Genomic DNA, 14746 nt, shown 5'->3' with positions numbered 1-14746 from the left:
CCATGACCGTCGTAGCCCCTCTTTCTGGCCGTTATGCCCCACAAACAATTGTACGTCCTACGGCCACCATGGCCTTTGGGCCCCTCACACTGTTAAAATCTCGAAGTTGCTGTAAAAGCGACAGAACAGTGTTTTCTCAACTGCATTATGCTGCATTCACAACGGACGCGTTGCGAATATTCGCATTGCTCTAACCGCTGGAGTTTCACCGCGGCTGTTAGCTGTGTTTACTCCTGTCATTCAAACAGGACGCGCTGGAAAGGGGGCGGGGCTTATTTCCATGTAAATACTGGAAACCAACTACGACAAAATTAACCCATTTTACCGCGATTTAATTGTAATACACGTTTCAATAATGATGCTGAAGTAACTACATACTGATAAAGGTTAGTAAAAAAAACATAAATTAATGCTTTGACAAGTCTGCAGACAAGACGGCAACCGAAAAACCTTTTAAAATGCGTGTTTTCTGAATGGATCACTCAGGCTAAACTAAGCTGTAGCTGCTCCGTCCACACTCGATTGTATTCGCCATGACAGTCTGTGGTTTGTACATGTTTAACTTTTGTCCAGTTTTTGACCAGAGCTGTGAGGAATTGATCACACACACACACACACGCACACGCACACGCACACGCACACGCACACACACACACACACGCACACACACACACACACACACACACACACACACACACACACACACACACACACACACACACACACACACACACACACACACACAGAGGTGGAGCGATGGAGAGAAAGGGAGAGAGAGAGAGAGATATTGAGCGAGGCAGAGAGTGTGTGCAGTGGTCTGCTTGCGCACAGAGCAGGAGTTTGTGAGAGAGCCGGCTTGAGAGTCAATTTCTCTTCAAAATATAATTCATTGCCAGCCTCCCTTGTCCGTGGCTGGCTTGCTAGCTCGTTGGTAACGTAGCTGATGTCTTCTAATGTGCCTGCATCTGGCGCTGAGTTGCCATATTCCTTTCGTGAACCACTTCCTGATATCCATTGTTGCAGATAAATATAAATGATAATAGCCAAACTAACCTAGCAAGAGTAAACTGACAGGCTGCTGTGCCGCATCTCACTCAAAAACCCACACGACTTAACCCAGCGAAAAACCAGTCTCGCACGCAGCCTTTCATTCAGAATTTCATTCAGAATTTCCTAGCAAAATAAAAAAATTGATCTTAAACTAATCTTTCAACATAGTTGAAAACAAAAAGAAATATTAAGACAAAGCCCTACAAATAGGAACAAAAAACAATAATAAAACAATCAAAATGTTGTATTCAGCCCTGATTAAAACAGTGGGCCCAAATCCTGTCTGTCCATCAGACAGAGGGCTGCTGTGCCTCCTGTCATCATTAATGGACATCTCTTTAAAATGACCGCTCAGAGGAGAGGAGTTCTCATTTATCTAACCGCCTGCTGCTTCCCTTCCTCTCTCCTCGGCTCCCCTCCTCGGCTCCTCCGCTCGCATCTCCTGTGGGCGGGACTAAGTCTCGAGGATAGGAGTCGAGGAGGGGAGTCGAGGAGGGGAGTCGAGGAGTGGAGTTAGAGAAATGAGAAAGGGCCCATGTCTCCTTAAATATCCTTGCGTCAGCGTCTCACGTGTTGGGCGTGCTCTCTTCTGACCATATTTGGAAGTACAACTTTCGCGGCCAAAGCTAGACCCTTCTCAGCCACCGTAATGTCGTGTCAGGTGGGCGTGTCGTGTAGTGTCGTGTACTGTCCGCGGCCGCAGCTAGACCTTAGCCTCATCCCAATACCCCTCCTCGACTCCTCCTTTCCCTCACTCGCGTCACTTCCTTCCATCTTAGCTCCGCCTCCGTAAGATGCGAGCAAGAGACACGAGGAGGTGACGTGAGGACAGAGGAGTCCTCAGGTATTAATTGGGATGTCCTCGTTCACTCAAACGTCACTCTTAAACAAAGTCTGTTAATGATGACATGTGCACAGCTGTATCCCATCTCATCCGGCTTAACTGAATAACCCTTTAGAACCGGCCCATTTCTGGTTAAATATTTATTTTATTGAATTAATCTTTCTCTTGTTTGTCAAGGAATTCAATGTCAATTTGGTCCTGCTTTTGTGTTCCGTTTTGGTGTAAAATGTAGCATACATTTAAATAAAACTATAATTATCGTAATGTGAAAGCCTTTTAGAAATGAATTGCACATAATAATTCCCACGGGGCTGTGAGCACTTATACATTTATGTGACGCTTTTCCACTCATCTTCCAGTTGTCAGTTTTCCTCTGTTGAAACGGACCAGCTGTGAAGGTGGGGGCGGGGCTTTTATACACGAGTAGTGAAAACACTTCTGCGTAGTCTGCTTGCGTGTATCTTCCCTTTCGTCTCCTCCCGCACCCCTCCTCCCTCACCCCTCCTCGACTCCTCCGTGTGCATTTCAGCTATTGGGACGTCCTTCAAAATGGTGTGTCTTGATCGATTTCCAGGTCAAGTCCCGGAGGAGGGGAAGGCCCAAGCCCCCAGGAAGTGCGCCGGACTCTCAGTAGAATATTCGTTGTGGCCAAACGGCGGTACTACACTTCCTTTAGGTTGCTGGGCCCGGATACACTTTTTCCCATTGACTTACATGGGGAAAGAATGGTCTGTAAATCGTTGGATAATTTTTTTTAAACTAAATAAACCACCCAGTATGAACACTTGTATAGCCCTTATTAAAAACATTCGTTCCTCAAGTTGTACAAATTTGCTAATAACGTTATTCTGAGAGTTATATCCCTCTGCATTATGAATGCGCATCTAACCCACGGGACCGCGCCGCCCGTTCATGTTACGTGTTCAGCAGGTTCAGCACTACATGCGTTTATCTTTACCCATGGATGCACAATAACAACGGGCCCATATCGTCTCACTGCCATCCCACGGAGCTGTAATAATGGATATATTGCACATGTTTGCTGTAATTCATCATTTGTAAAATATTATACTCCATGGGCTGTATGATTAAATCTTGTACCGTAAATGTTATATTAAATAAAGTTAATATTACCGACGTTAGATTAACGTCCCTGTTGCTACTTATTGCACTGTGTGTATATATATATATATATATAGTGCAATAATCATTTCATGCTAAATGAAGCTCTGTTGCTTGGATATCACTAGATCCTGTTACAGCGTAATATAAGTACATAACGATTGATGTGCACATTAGCATAAATACTAGCTAGCCGCTAGCTGCTAACTGCCGCCTCGTTAATATCAAATCCATCATAAAAACAAGTAATTACCATGCTGTCATGAATGTGCGGTGCTGTTACGTGTGCGTAAATAGACGTGCTTGATGTGAACGAGCATTTTGGTTAAAGCTGCGCATGCGCTATGAGCGCACATACGGGTACTTCTCAGGCATGCCGGGTAATCTGTGACGTTTCGCTCTCTCAAAAGTTGGGCCATTTTATCATCATGCGCCAATGAGCAACTCTCATAGGAATTAATGAGGCCCACACTGTATCCAGTTCTTATTATACATCCATGGGAAGGCCCAATCCCAAACCACTCCCTCGACCCTACCCCTCCGTGACGGAGTGTACTCCGTCTGTAGCCACACTCGCAGCTCAACGAGGCTCCCTCCTGTCAGGTGGAGGGAGTAAATGAGTCATTCTATAATTAGGGGTACATGTCATGTCCATAGGTTGTGGTAATCCATTTTATTAAGTATTAAATTAATGCAATGATCAATTTTATATTGGGGCACATATTTATTTCATTTAATACAAAAAGCCGACAGATCACATAATGTATTTAGCAGAAAATGCATATTCAGTGCTGGAATTTGCTGTTTTGGTGCTGTCCGATTTGCTAAATGTCAGGGTTTGCTCTTCAGTTAAGCAATAACATACATATTTTTGTAAATAATTTTCATTATTGTTTAATTAAAATAATCATTAGAATATAAACAAGGTGTTTTCAAAACTATTTGGCTCATTTGTGTACATAAAATCACCCATTTTGTGCGTGTCCAAGAAATCTCTGTCAACTGTGTTACCCATTAAAAACACCCCTATAAATTATCAATGGTTTGCTCCAAAGTCATCTTTACAGTATCAAGTGATGTCATTTCCTTTTTGGAGGGAATTCTGAAGACAGTGAGGCAAGTTTGTACTTCTCCTCTTCAATATTTCATCAATATTAAAGTGTACGCATAGAGTGGGTTAATTGATCATCAACTGTGTTATCAACATGTTTTTGTGAACTTACTTTAGATATTATATTTACAAATATACAGAGAGGGTGCATAAAAACATGATTTTATCAAGGTAATGTGGTGACCGGTTGAAGGTCTGCAGTTAGCACAAGACGCTAAAATGGCGGAAATGTCAACTGTGTTACCTCTCAACTGTGTTACCTATCAACTGTAACACGGTTGACAGGGATAAACACAGTTGACAATGTTGGCAGTTTATTGTCATAGTTTATGCTTATATTGAATGTTGAAATGAAACTTCACGGGGTATGGATGATTTTGATATTCACTGGTTTGACATGATCCTTAAACCGAGTTATTTGTGTTTTAGAGCGATGAAGTTATCTGCTGCAGAGAAGCAGCGCCAGTACAGGGCACGGCGTAATTCTGATCCTCAGAGACGGGCAGCATACTTACAGAAACACAGAGAGACATGGCATGACAACAAAAACCTAGGGAAGGTGAAGACAGTAAAAGATTTAAGTGAGAGGGAGAAGAGAAGGAAACGAACATACTGGAGAAGAGCCCAACACCAGAGCAGAGAGAGAAAGAAAGTGATAGAGAATCAGGTTACCCCACCCCAGAGTCCTGAAAATGTTCCACAGCCTGACATGCCAAGGTAAAGATTTATTGAAACACAGAAAACAAGTTTAAGAATAGATTTGATTATGAAATGATAATACATGATAAGACACTAGTAACTGCTTGTCATCATTACTCCATTCAGTAAGCATATAATACATGATCCATTGCTTTGTGTATCACTTCAGACAGAGAATTGCTGGAAGGAAGAAAGTCAAGAGAAGGGAGTCCAAGTTATACAGGGAGGTTCAAGCTTTGAATGAATTACTCAAACAACAGAAGAGAAAAACTGACAAATATAGAAAAAGATTTACAAGGCTACAGCAAGTGTCAGAGTCACCCAGATCAAAAACCAGGCGCCTGTTAGGAAGGAATTCTGTGCCTACAGAAGTGCACAAAACATTAGTTTTCCACCATGCCCTAGTGGACAACATTAGTACAAAGTATGCCTCTACCACACACAAAAAGACTAGGCAGGTAATTGCAGCTCTTGTGTCAGGAAGGATCTTGAAAAAATACAAGTTCAAAAAAAGAATCCAGGAGACCCTATCAATTTCAAGAAAACAACAGAGCCACAGTGAGATATCCACCATCCCCAACAAGTTGAAGTATAGATCTTTATGCTATAAACTGGGCAACAACGTTCTGTCCTTCATGACAAGGGATGAGAATAGCCGTCTCACAGCTGGAAAATCCCAAACAATAACAAGAGGGAAGAAAAAAAAACAGAAAAGGTTCTTAAACGACACCATGAGAAACCTGCACAGGAGATTCCTCCTTGAGAGCCCCAACTGCAGGATCTCATATTCTTTGTTCTGCCGTATGCGGCCCTTCTGGGTAGTCCAGCCATCCATTGCAGACAGAGAGACCTGCCTTTGCAAGGTACATGAAAATCTTTGTTTTCTTGCAGAGAAACTACATTCTCTCCGACTCATTGGGAGAACTGACTTGGAGGGAATGGCAGAGTCAATATGCTGTGACTCAAAGTCAAAAGACTGCATGTACAATGAATGTCCTAACTGCAAAGATAGAGACTTTCCAGTCGCAAGTGAGGGAGATTTGCAAGCAAGTGTTTTTATCACACAGTGGAAAACGGAGACTGTTCTCAGAGAGAAGAAGAACAAGGAAGGTGAAAAAGAAAAAATGGCTGTCAAAATGACAATTAAAAAGAAGACAGAAACGACTCTGCAGGATGTACTCGAGCTCTTCCAGCGCCAACTTACACACTTCAAAAGACACCAGTTCAACATAAAGCAGCAATTCACCTACTACCGGGAACTAAAGAGGAGCATGACAGATCATGAATGCTTAATTCATGTCGATTTCTCCGAAAATTACGCCTGCAAGTACTCCTCTGAAATCCAAGCTGTACATTTTGCATCAAACCAGCAGCAGGCAACTCTCCACACTGGAGTTCTACATGTTGGTGGAGTGGAAGAGCATGTGTGCTTTAGCACAATCAGTCCATCAAAGGAGAAAGGCCCTGCAGCCATATGGACCCACCTATCCCCAATACTCAACCTGGTCAGGGCTTCCTATCCCAAAGTGACTGTTGTGCATTTCTTTAGTGATGGGCCGTGCACACAATACAGACAGAAAGGCAATTTCTATCTGTTTTGTACTAAGCTGCAAAAGTGTGGTTTCCAGTCAGGCACCTGGAACTTTTTTGAGGCAAGCCATGGTAAGGGTGCTCCAGATGGAGTTGGAGGCCTCCTCAAAAGGACTGCTGACAGGCTTGTTAGCCATGGGAAAGATATCCCCAACCCTGAGCTCTTCTTCAACTCACTGCTGGATGCACAGACCAAAGTCAAACTCTTCTTTATCAGTGAGGATAGAGTAGATGAATCGACAAAGAGCATGCCAGATCGTCTCCCGGTGGTGCCATCAACCATGCGCATTCACCAAGTGGTAACAGTGACCCCGGGACGAATCAGTTACCGGGATGTGAGCTGCCTTTGCTCAACAAGACAGACCCTGGAGTGTCAGTGTTACAACACGAAAACCTTCACCTTTGAGGCTCAGGCAACAGCACCCACACAGGAGGATGAGAGTCTGCATGAGGCCCAAATACATTGGCAAAACACAGACATCATCGGCCAGTGGTGTATCTTAAATTATGATGACAACATTTATCCTGGAATAATACAAGAGGTGAATGAAAGTCATGTTGAGGTTAAATGTATGCACCGGATTGGAGTCAATCGCTTTTTCTGGCCTAAGCGGGAGGATGTTCTGTGGTATTTACATGAGGACATGATCAGAATTATTCCTCCACCAACTTCTGTGACCTCACGACATGTGGAGATCAACAGAGACATATGGTCAAAGATCTCAGCGATGTGAACTGTCTTAAAACAAAAGAAACACGAAACATAAAAATGAAATACAAGAGGATGAGTTATAAATGTTTTGTGCATGAGATTAATAAAAGGAAAAAAAAGTTTTTTAAATGTAGAATATGTTAAAGTTGAAGATGTTTGGATTCTACTTGAGTTAAGGACAGAAGTTAGGGATGTGAAAAGATGTATTAAATAATTTTTTTAACTATGTTCACAGTAGCTATGAGATGAGTTTAAGTATTGTGATGTTTTTTAATCTTCTTAATTCATCACTTTTGTGATCAAAATAAAAATGTTATCTTTAAGAAAGGTTTCTGTTGTTCTCTTAATGCGTCCTGTCACCTGTGTTACTTCATCAACTGTGTTACTGTGTCTGTCAACTGTGTTCCGTGTGTTTTTTTGTGTAATAAATATTTGAAATGTTGGTTTATTTGTAAGACAAATTATGGGGTATTTCTCTAGAAAGGGAAGTTTTACATAAGGATGGTGAATAACTCTAAAGTCAATTTAACATGGATTTACGTCGAAAAAGGATTCATCCTTGATGATAGCACCTCACAGAATGTCCATCATTAAGCTTAAATTTCATATTTTCAGATCAGTTAGACAGAACATCTCCAAAACCCTAGTGAATAGACTTAAAAACTTTCAAACAAATGTTTTATCAAATGTGTAGTACTTCATTCATGTTTTATATGACATATCATTTGTCTGTAACACAGTTGACAAAATAATGCATTGAATGTTTATTTTCATTAAAATGTTTTAAAAGTCATCAAAGCTTAAGCTTGGCAGTTGATGAATTTAGCACGTTGAGAGAGTATTTTATGAAAACAACTAGATTATTTATTTAAAAAAACAGTAATTTCTTGACTTTTTGGTTGATGTGAAATGTACCCCTAATTATAGAATGACTCAAATACAGCGGCAAGCTTTAGGACAAACTCCCCTCTTGATTGATTGATTGATTGAAAAGTTTATTAACAGCTTGTATATTGGGTACAGTACAGTAGCCTACAGCTCAAAACATACAATTGTTAAGGGGATGCAGACCAGAAAAAGACTTTCGTCTTGTTTACATTTCCAATTCATCATATCATTTAAGACATACAAGACATATTTGACATACAGATGGCTTATTTAAAATTTACATACAGGTGTTTTTTTTACATACAGATGGCTTACTTACAAATTTCATTTTATTCTCTCTCTGGCAGAAACAGGAAATGGCGTAACTGTATGTAACAACGGTTTCAAATCAGCATCTCTTAGACAAAACATTTAAATTAATAACTCAAATAAAACTCCAAACATATTTCATTGTATTCTATTTCTTCTACAGCCTAACCCTCCGTTTGCCTGTTCACGCGGAGGGTCCGCCATATTGAGGGCTGTTCCAAAGCAACGAGTGTGGAGCGGTGTGGAGAGGGAGTGGGCTATCAAGCCCGCAAACAGCGAGTCTGCAGCGGTGCTGACTTGAGACCGGTCTCTACCTGACCGGAGTCACGCTGTGTTTCCGTCAGGAAAGAAGCAGTTAACAAATAGTTCCAGCAAACATCCACTGATAAACTTTGATGTTAACAACCTCATGATAACCTCATATGTTTTTAATTTAGGATCATACCTGTGTCTAGTCTAGAAAAAGGTAAATGTGTGCATTTTATTATAAAGTTGTGTATATTTACAGAACGTTGCAAAAACTAAGAAGCTTATGAACATCAGGTTTAAAACCTCTTAAGCCCTGAGCCTGTTTTTCAGGTTTCAGGCTCCAAAATGCCACTAACACAGCAAAGACTATATCTTTCACTTCTAAAAGGGGTAAATTAATAATCTTTTCTCTCAAAGCAAGGTTACATCTGTGAGTTGGATGTAGAAGTCTCAGAATCAATCTAGATGTTTTTATTTTAAAGTAAATTCAGATGGAACATAGTAAGAACATGTAAATTATAATGTCCGCCTAAAAAAAAAACATTACTTATAGTGAAAACCAGCCTTGAATGATGGGTTAGTAGACTAAAAGCCAGTGGTGTAGTCTACGTGATACGCTGGTATACGCCGTATACCCACTAGAAAATGCCAGTGATTTCCGTATACCCTCTTAAAAATGAGCGATGATACGTAACAACATCATTTTGTGACTGCGCTTTCACGCTTTCGCCCCTTCTGTGTTAATACTTTTGGACGTCTGGGGCTTCCGTCGCCTGTGGCCTGTTGCTAGGCAAAAGCAACATACTCTATTCGGCTCTGACAAACCCCACGTTTCTCTAAAATTATCAGAATTGGATCCGTCCACCATTCAAGTTTGCGGAGCGCTAAACAGGAAGTAAACATGAAACGAAAACAGACGACAATATTTCAATGTTTTCCAAAGTTTTCCCCTATTACCACTACAGAAGAAGAGCCAGGTCAGGCGGCTGTCCTAAAGGTGACAGAGAACGAGCCCGGCGCTACCGCAAATGTACCCGGTAAGTGAAATTAGCATGGTTATCATTAACGTAACTGTAGCTAACTAGCTAACTTGCTAGCTAACTTGATCAACGTTAGTGTGGTGGATCAATGGAAGAGAAAGAGAGTGAGATACATACACCCACCCACACTATCCTCTCTGTATTATGTGTGTGTCTGTGTGTACGTGTGTGTGTGTGTGTGTGTGTGTGTGTGTGTGTGTGTGTGTGTGTGTGTGTGTGTGTGTGTGTGTGTGTGTGTGTGTGTGTGTGTGTGTGTGTGTGTGTGTGTGTGTGTGTGTGTGTGTGTGTGTGTGTGTGTGTGTGTGTGTGTGTGTGTGTGTGTGTGTGTAGCTTTGTACAGAACACAATGTTTATATTATCTCCTTGTTTCGGACACAGATGAGAGCTCCTGGCCAGCCTTGTGGACTGAAAGTCAGGCTATTGAATTTAAGAACAGGCATCCTTGGTTAGAGAGGAGGGACAGAAAGTTAGGTAAATGTCAGCACACATGCAAAGGAAAGCTGATCTAAACAACAGAAATTCATAAAGTATATGACTATGCAAATGAGAGTTAATTCATGGTCATGTTAAAAGTGCATTTAAAACATTTGCACCATTATATTACTATATGTTAGTTATCAGTAGTTGTCAAATAATTAGCTATTGAAAAAGTGGAACATTTTTCTCCTTTTATCTGCTTTTCATGCATTTGTTAGCCATGATGTAAATATTGTCAGCAGTTTATTAAATACTTTTGAGTAAATCTTGGATCTTTTCTGCAGATGTTATTGGTACAAACTTGTATCATGGTTTTGTTTATTTCCAGGTTGTGCTCTTTGCAGCGCTACAAAATCAACAGGTGTCCTCACAGAACAACGAGTGTCTATGTCTGAGGAGTGGGTGCACTTTAAGATCCAGTCCTCAGATTCAAGCAGATCAACATCTCTGGCCTCTTTGAGAAACAAGATTAGACGACATGAGACGTCCAGAGCACACAAAATAGCCCAGGAGCTCACGGAGAAGGGTGGACAGGATTTAGTGGGAAATTTGGTGAGAGCTGTGTCAGAGACTGTGTTTGCAGAGACAGATTCTGTATTCAGAACAGCATACTATCTTGCGAAGATGAACCGACCTTTTACTGACCATGATAGTCTCATTGAGCTTCAGGAGAAAAATGGTGCCAACATGGGCACTAGTCTGCACTCAAGGTACAGTTCCACAAAAATTGTAGAACACATAGCAAAAGAGATGCAGAAAAAAATAGTTCACAGTATTTTGACGTCTTCAAGCAAGTTGTCTGTTCTCATTGACGAGGCTACATCTATCAGCCACAAATCTGCAATGATTGTCAACTTGAAAGCCTCAGTGGATAGAGCTACTCCTGAATTTTTGTTCCTGGAGCTGGTTGAGCTGGAGAGCCAAAGGGCAAAGGATATAGAAGAAGCTCTGCTGAACTGTTTGGACACTGCAGGCTTCACTGAAGAGTGGCTTCAAAATAACTGGGTCTCATTTGTTTCTGATGGAGCCAGTGTCATGTTAGGCAAGAACTCTGGTGTGGCAACCAGGCTGACAGCAAGGTACCCTAACCTCTTCACATGGCACTGCATGAACCACCGTTTGGAACTGGCTGTATCTGATGCTGTGGATGAGGTTCAGGCAGTCAACCACTTCAAAGTGTTCCTAGAGAAGATCCACAATCTCTACAGTCAGTCAAATAAAAATTCAAGAGAGCTTCTGGTAGCAGCACAAGAAGTGGGCTCGCAAGTCCTGAAAATTGGCAGAGTTTTAAGTACGCGATGGGTGGCCAGCAGTTTCCGTTCTGTAAAGGTTGTGTGGACATCATATGAAGCACTCAATAGACACTTTGAAAATGCTGCAGGCGACCAAACAAGAAGCAGCAAAGAGAGACAAACTTATAGAGGCCTGGCACGTCGAATGCAAAGCAAGGAATTCCTGTGTGACCTCGGACTCATGTTTGATGCACTGTCTGAACTTGCAAACCTGTCTCAGCAACTCCAGGCCCATTCTGTCACACTCTTGAGAGCAGACCATCTTCTAAAGCGCACCATCAGAGTGCTGGCATCTTTCAAAGATACCCAAGGAGAGAAATTAGAGGAGGCACTGACTGCACAAGCGTTGGGACATTTAGGATCTGTTCCCTTGGAGTCAAATGCAAAGCTCCCACCAATCAATGCAAAACAATTCCTACAAAGTCTGATCAACAACTTGGAGAAGCGCCTCTCATTTGATGGTGAAATGCTTCATGATCTCAGTGTTCTGGATACAGGCAACTGGCCATCAACCCCTGGCATACGGCATGGTGAGGCACAAGTGAAACGACTCTGTAGGCGGTTCAATCTTGGTGAAGAGCAAGCAGTTAATGGTATGAGAGATTTCCTTGAGCACCCAGACAGTGAGCCTGAAAGCTTAAAGCCACTCATACAATGCATGAAGACCATCCCTTGCAGCACTGCTGAGTGTGAAAGGGGCTTCAGTCTCATGAACAATATATGCACAGACAAGAGATCGACACTGTTGTTGTCAAATGTAAGTCATTTGATGATGATCAGCATCAATGGGCCCCCTGTAACACTTTTTGAGCCAAGGAAGTATGTCACAACATGGCTGAGAAGCCATCGCTCTGCCACGCAAACAAGGAGGCAATGCACACCTCAGATGCCTGAGTACAAACATATCTGGAAAGCTCTGTAGACTACCAGACTATGTCTAGAAGTGTTCCATCCTTTTTTCAGGGCTTGTGGACTAACACAGTGAACCCAGTATGGACATGTTAAGTGCTTTTTCAACCCTCATTTATTGAGGTGAAGCATATTTGTTAATTGGTTTCTTGTTTGAAGCTAATTTCTCTTGTTGCACTTCAAGGATGTTTGCTTGTTCATTTAAGCTGATAGAGTACATAGTTTGACAATGATTTATGGAAGATAATAGGGCTGAACAAGTTTGAATAAATATTTAATGCATTGAAAAATATGTTGAAAATGATTATTGTGTGATATTTGTGCAGATCTATGCGAAACAAAGATGTTTTTTTAAGTGTAGATTATTATGTGATGGTCGGGACATCTGTAGCATGACCATATTTATTGTATATTACTTGAAAATTGCAGTAGGCCATATTGAGATTTTGATGAATATTTCGATTAATTGTTCAACCCTAGAAGATAAGTGGGCTTTTTCCATCATTGTTCATTCTTTTATTTTTTTATTGTTAATGTCACTGGTAGTTCAAAGTCACATAAAAATGTTTATAATACATTGACATGTTGATAACACAGTCTCAAGACTAGTCTATGCATTAGTGTGATGGTGTTCATGAAGTGTCGCTCCGCGATGCGTCGCTCTAGGATGGATGAATACAATTATTACAGTATACCCACTACAAAAAAGTAGACTACACCACTGCTAAAAGCTTTAGGAATCCAAACTATAACATATAATAAGTACCCTGTATCAAGATTGATGCAAAACAAGTGAAATTTGACCTTTTTAGAGAGGTTTAGAAAAATAAAGTCCCGGCGGACTCACCTTTGAATAATTTGGGAACCATCGGTTCCGTTTGACCTTTTTCACTGTAAAAATAATTGTATTACTTGGAATTATCACTATAGGTATTCATTCCATCCAAAAACAACTGTTGTGAAAAAATAAAAAAAATAAAAAACATACTCTGTTATCCTCTTAGTACCAGAGTGTAGAAATACTCAAGTAGGCCTATAAGTACTAAAGTATTAGCATCAGTATAAGCAGTGGTGGGCCGTCAGGGCCAGCAAGGCCTTCTCTGCTGGCCTAAACATCATCAGAATATAAATTAAATTTTGATATATTTTTTCCACAAATATGTATTAAATTATTCCCTGTAGTCTATTCTCTTCATTTCATAGCTTTCCTCTTGGTTGCGCTGCTTCCAGCCTCAGAACGAGATTTGGAGGGTTGGCCTTTATGTTAGAGCTTTTATCCAATCATATTTCAGCCATAATGTGTTGCCAGGGTCCAAGAAATCTGCCCTTAGGCCTTCAGAATCAACAGTGCGGGCGCCTGTAGATTAAAGTGAACGGAAACAAAACTGTGGCGTTAACCAATCAGATTTTGAGTTGGCGACAACGGGCCAGCTAGCAGGCGTACGATGACGTTAGCACGTGCACGTCTTTTGATTGGATACGCACTATTGAGAGGCAGAGCTATGTAGAGCTAGCAAACTGAACTTGAATTTGAACGAGCTAATTTGTGTAGATTTCTACAAGCTGTTTTTTTTCAACCCACAATGGCTGAAGGAGGAGAAGAGATCGATTTGGTCGCAGATATAATTACAACGCCATTTTCAAGACGAACTTTTCAAGAAAAGCTAGACATCGTGAGAAGAGAACGGCCAACCCCGACGCTAGCGAGCCTATCACAGCGGGGGAAAGGGTTTGTCCGCCACTTTCAAATCACTAACTACGAGCGGTACCCCTGGCTCACAGCCTCCGAGAGGCACTGCAAATTGTACTGCTGGGAATGCCTGCTATTTGCAACTGATCGATTTGGTGTTTGGAGCCACACTGGATTTGCAAACTTGAGTTGTCTAACCAAGGCAGCAACGAGACACCAAAGCACGGCTGGGCACTTACAAGCAATGGTGCTTTTGAAAACCTTTGGGGACACCCGAGTGGATCTACAGCTCAACGAACAAGTGCGCCGGGAAACGGAGCTCCACAACGAAAGGGTGAACAAAAATAGGGAAATATTGAAAAGACTGATTGATTGTGTCCTGTTTTTGGGTAAACAGGAACTTTCATTTAGGGGACACGATGAAAGCGCCGAGTCCAGAAACAGAGGAAACTACGTGGAGCTTCTTTCTTTGCTTGCTGAGAACAACACAGACTTGCATTACCACCTGTCCACAAACAAAGTGTTTACTGGGACGTCAGGCAAAATACAAAACGACCTGATTTATGCTATTGCTGAAGTGATGGGAGAAGAGATCAAAATGGAGATTAAAAAAGCACCCTTTGTCGCTGTTATGGTGGACGAAACGACAGACGTGGGTAATGTAGCACAACTGGCACTTGTCCTGCGTTATGTGACGGACACAGGTGTCAAGGAGCGGTTTGTCAGATTTGAAGATGTTACAAGCGGCAAGCGAGCTGATGACA

At 41.6% G+C, this 14746-nt stretch overlaps 1 protein-coding gene across 1 annotated transcript; it reads left to right on the top strand.

Moving 5' to 3' along the window:
- Positions 1–3631: 3631 nt before the first annotated feature.
- LOC307045096 (uncharacterized protein) lies at positions 3632–7570 on the top strand. Its single transcript, XM_079690600.1, has 2 exons — positions 3632–4844; positions 4996–7570. The coding sequence occupies exons 1-2, from the start codon at positions 4495–4497 to the stop codon at positions 7148–7150; spliced, it is 2505 nt and encodes an 834-aa protein (XP_079546726.1). The 5' UTR covers positions 3632–4494; the 3' UTR covers positions 7151–7570.
- Positions 7571–14746: the final 7176 nt, after the last annotated feature.

This window comes from Notothenia rossii, assembly GCF_949606895.1.
Source record: "Notothenia rossii genome assembly, chromosome: 6".
NCBI classification, from domain to species: domain Eukaryota; kingdom Metazoa; phylum Chordata; class Actinopteri; order Perciformes; family Nototheniidae; genus Notothenia; species Notothenia rossii.
Note: the sequence above shows the minus strand (reverse complement) of the source record. Positions and strands in the feature narration are given on the sequence as shown.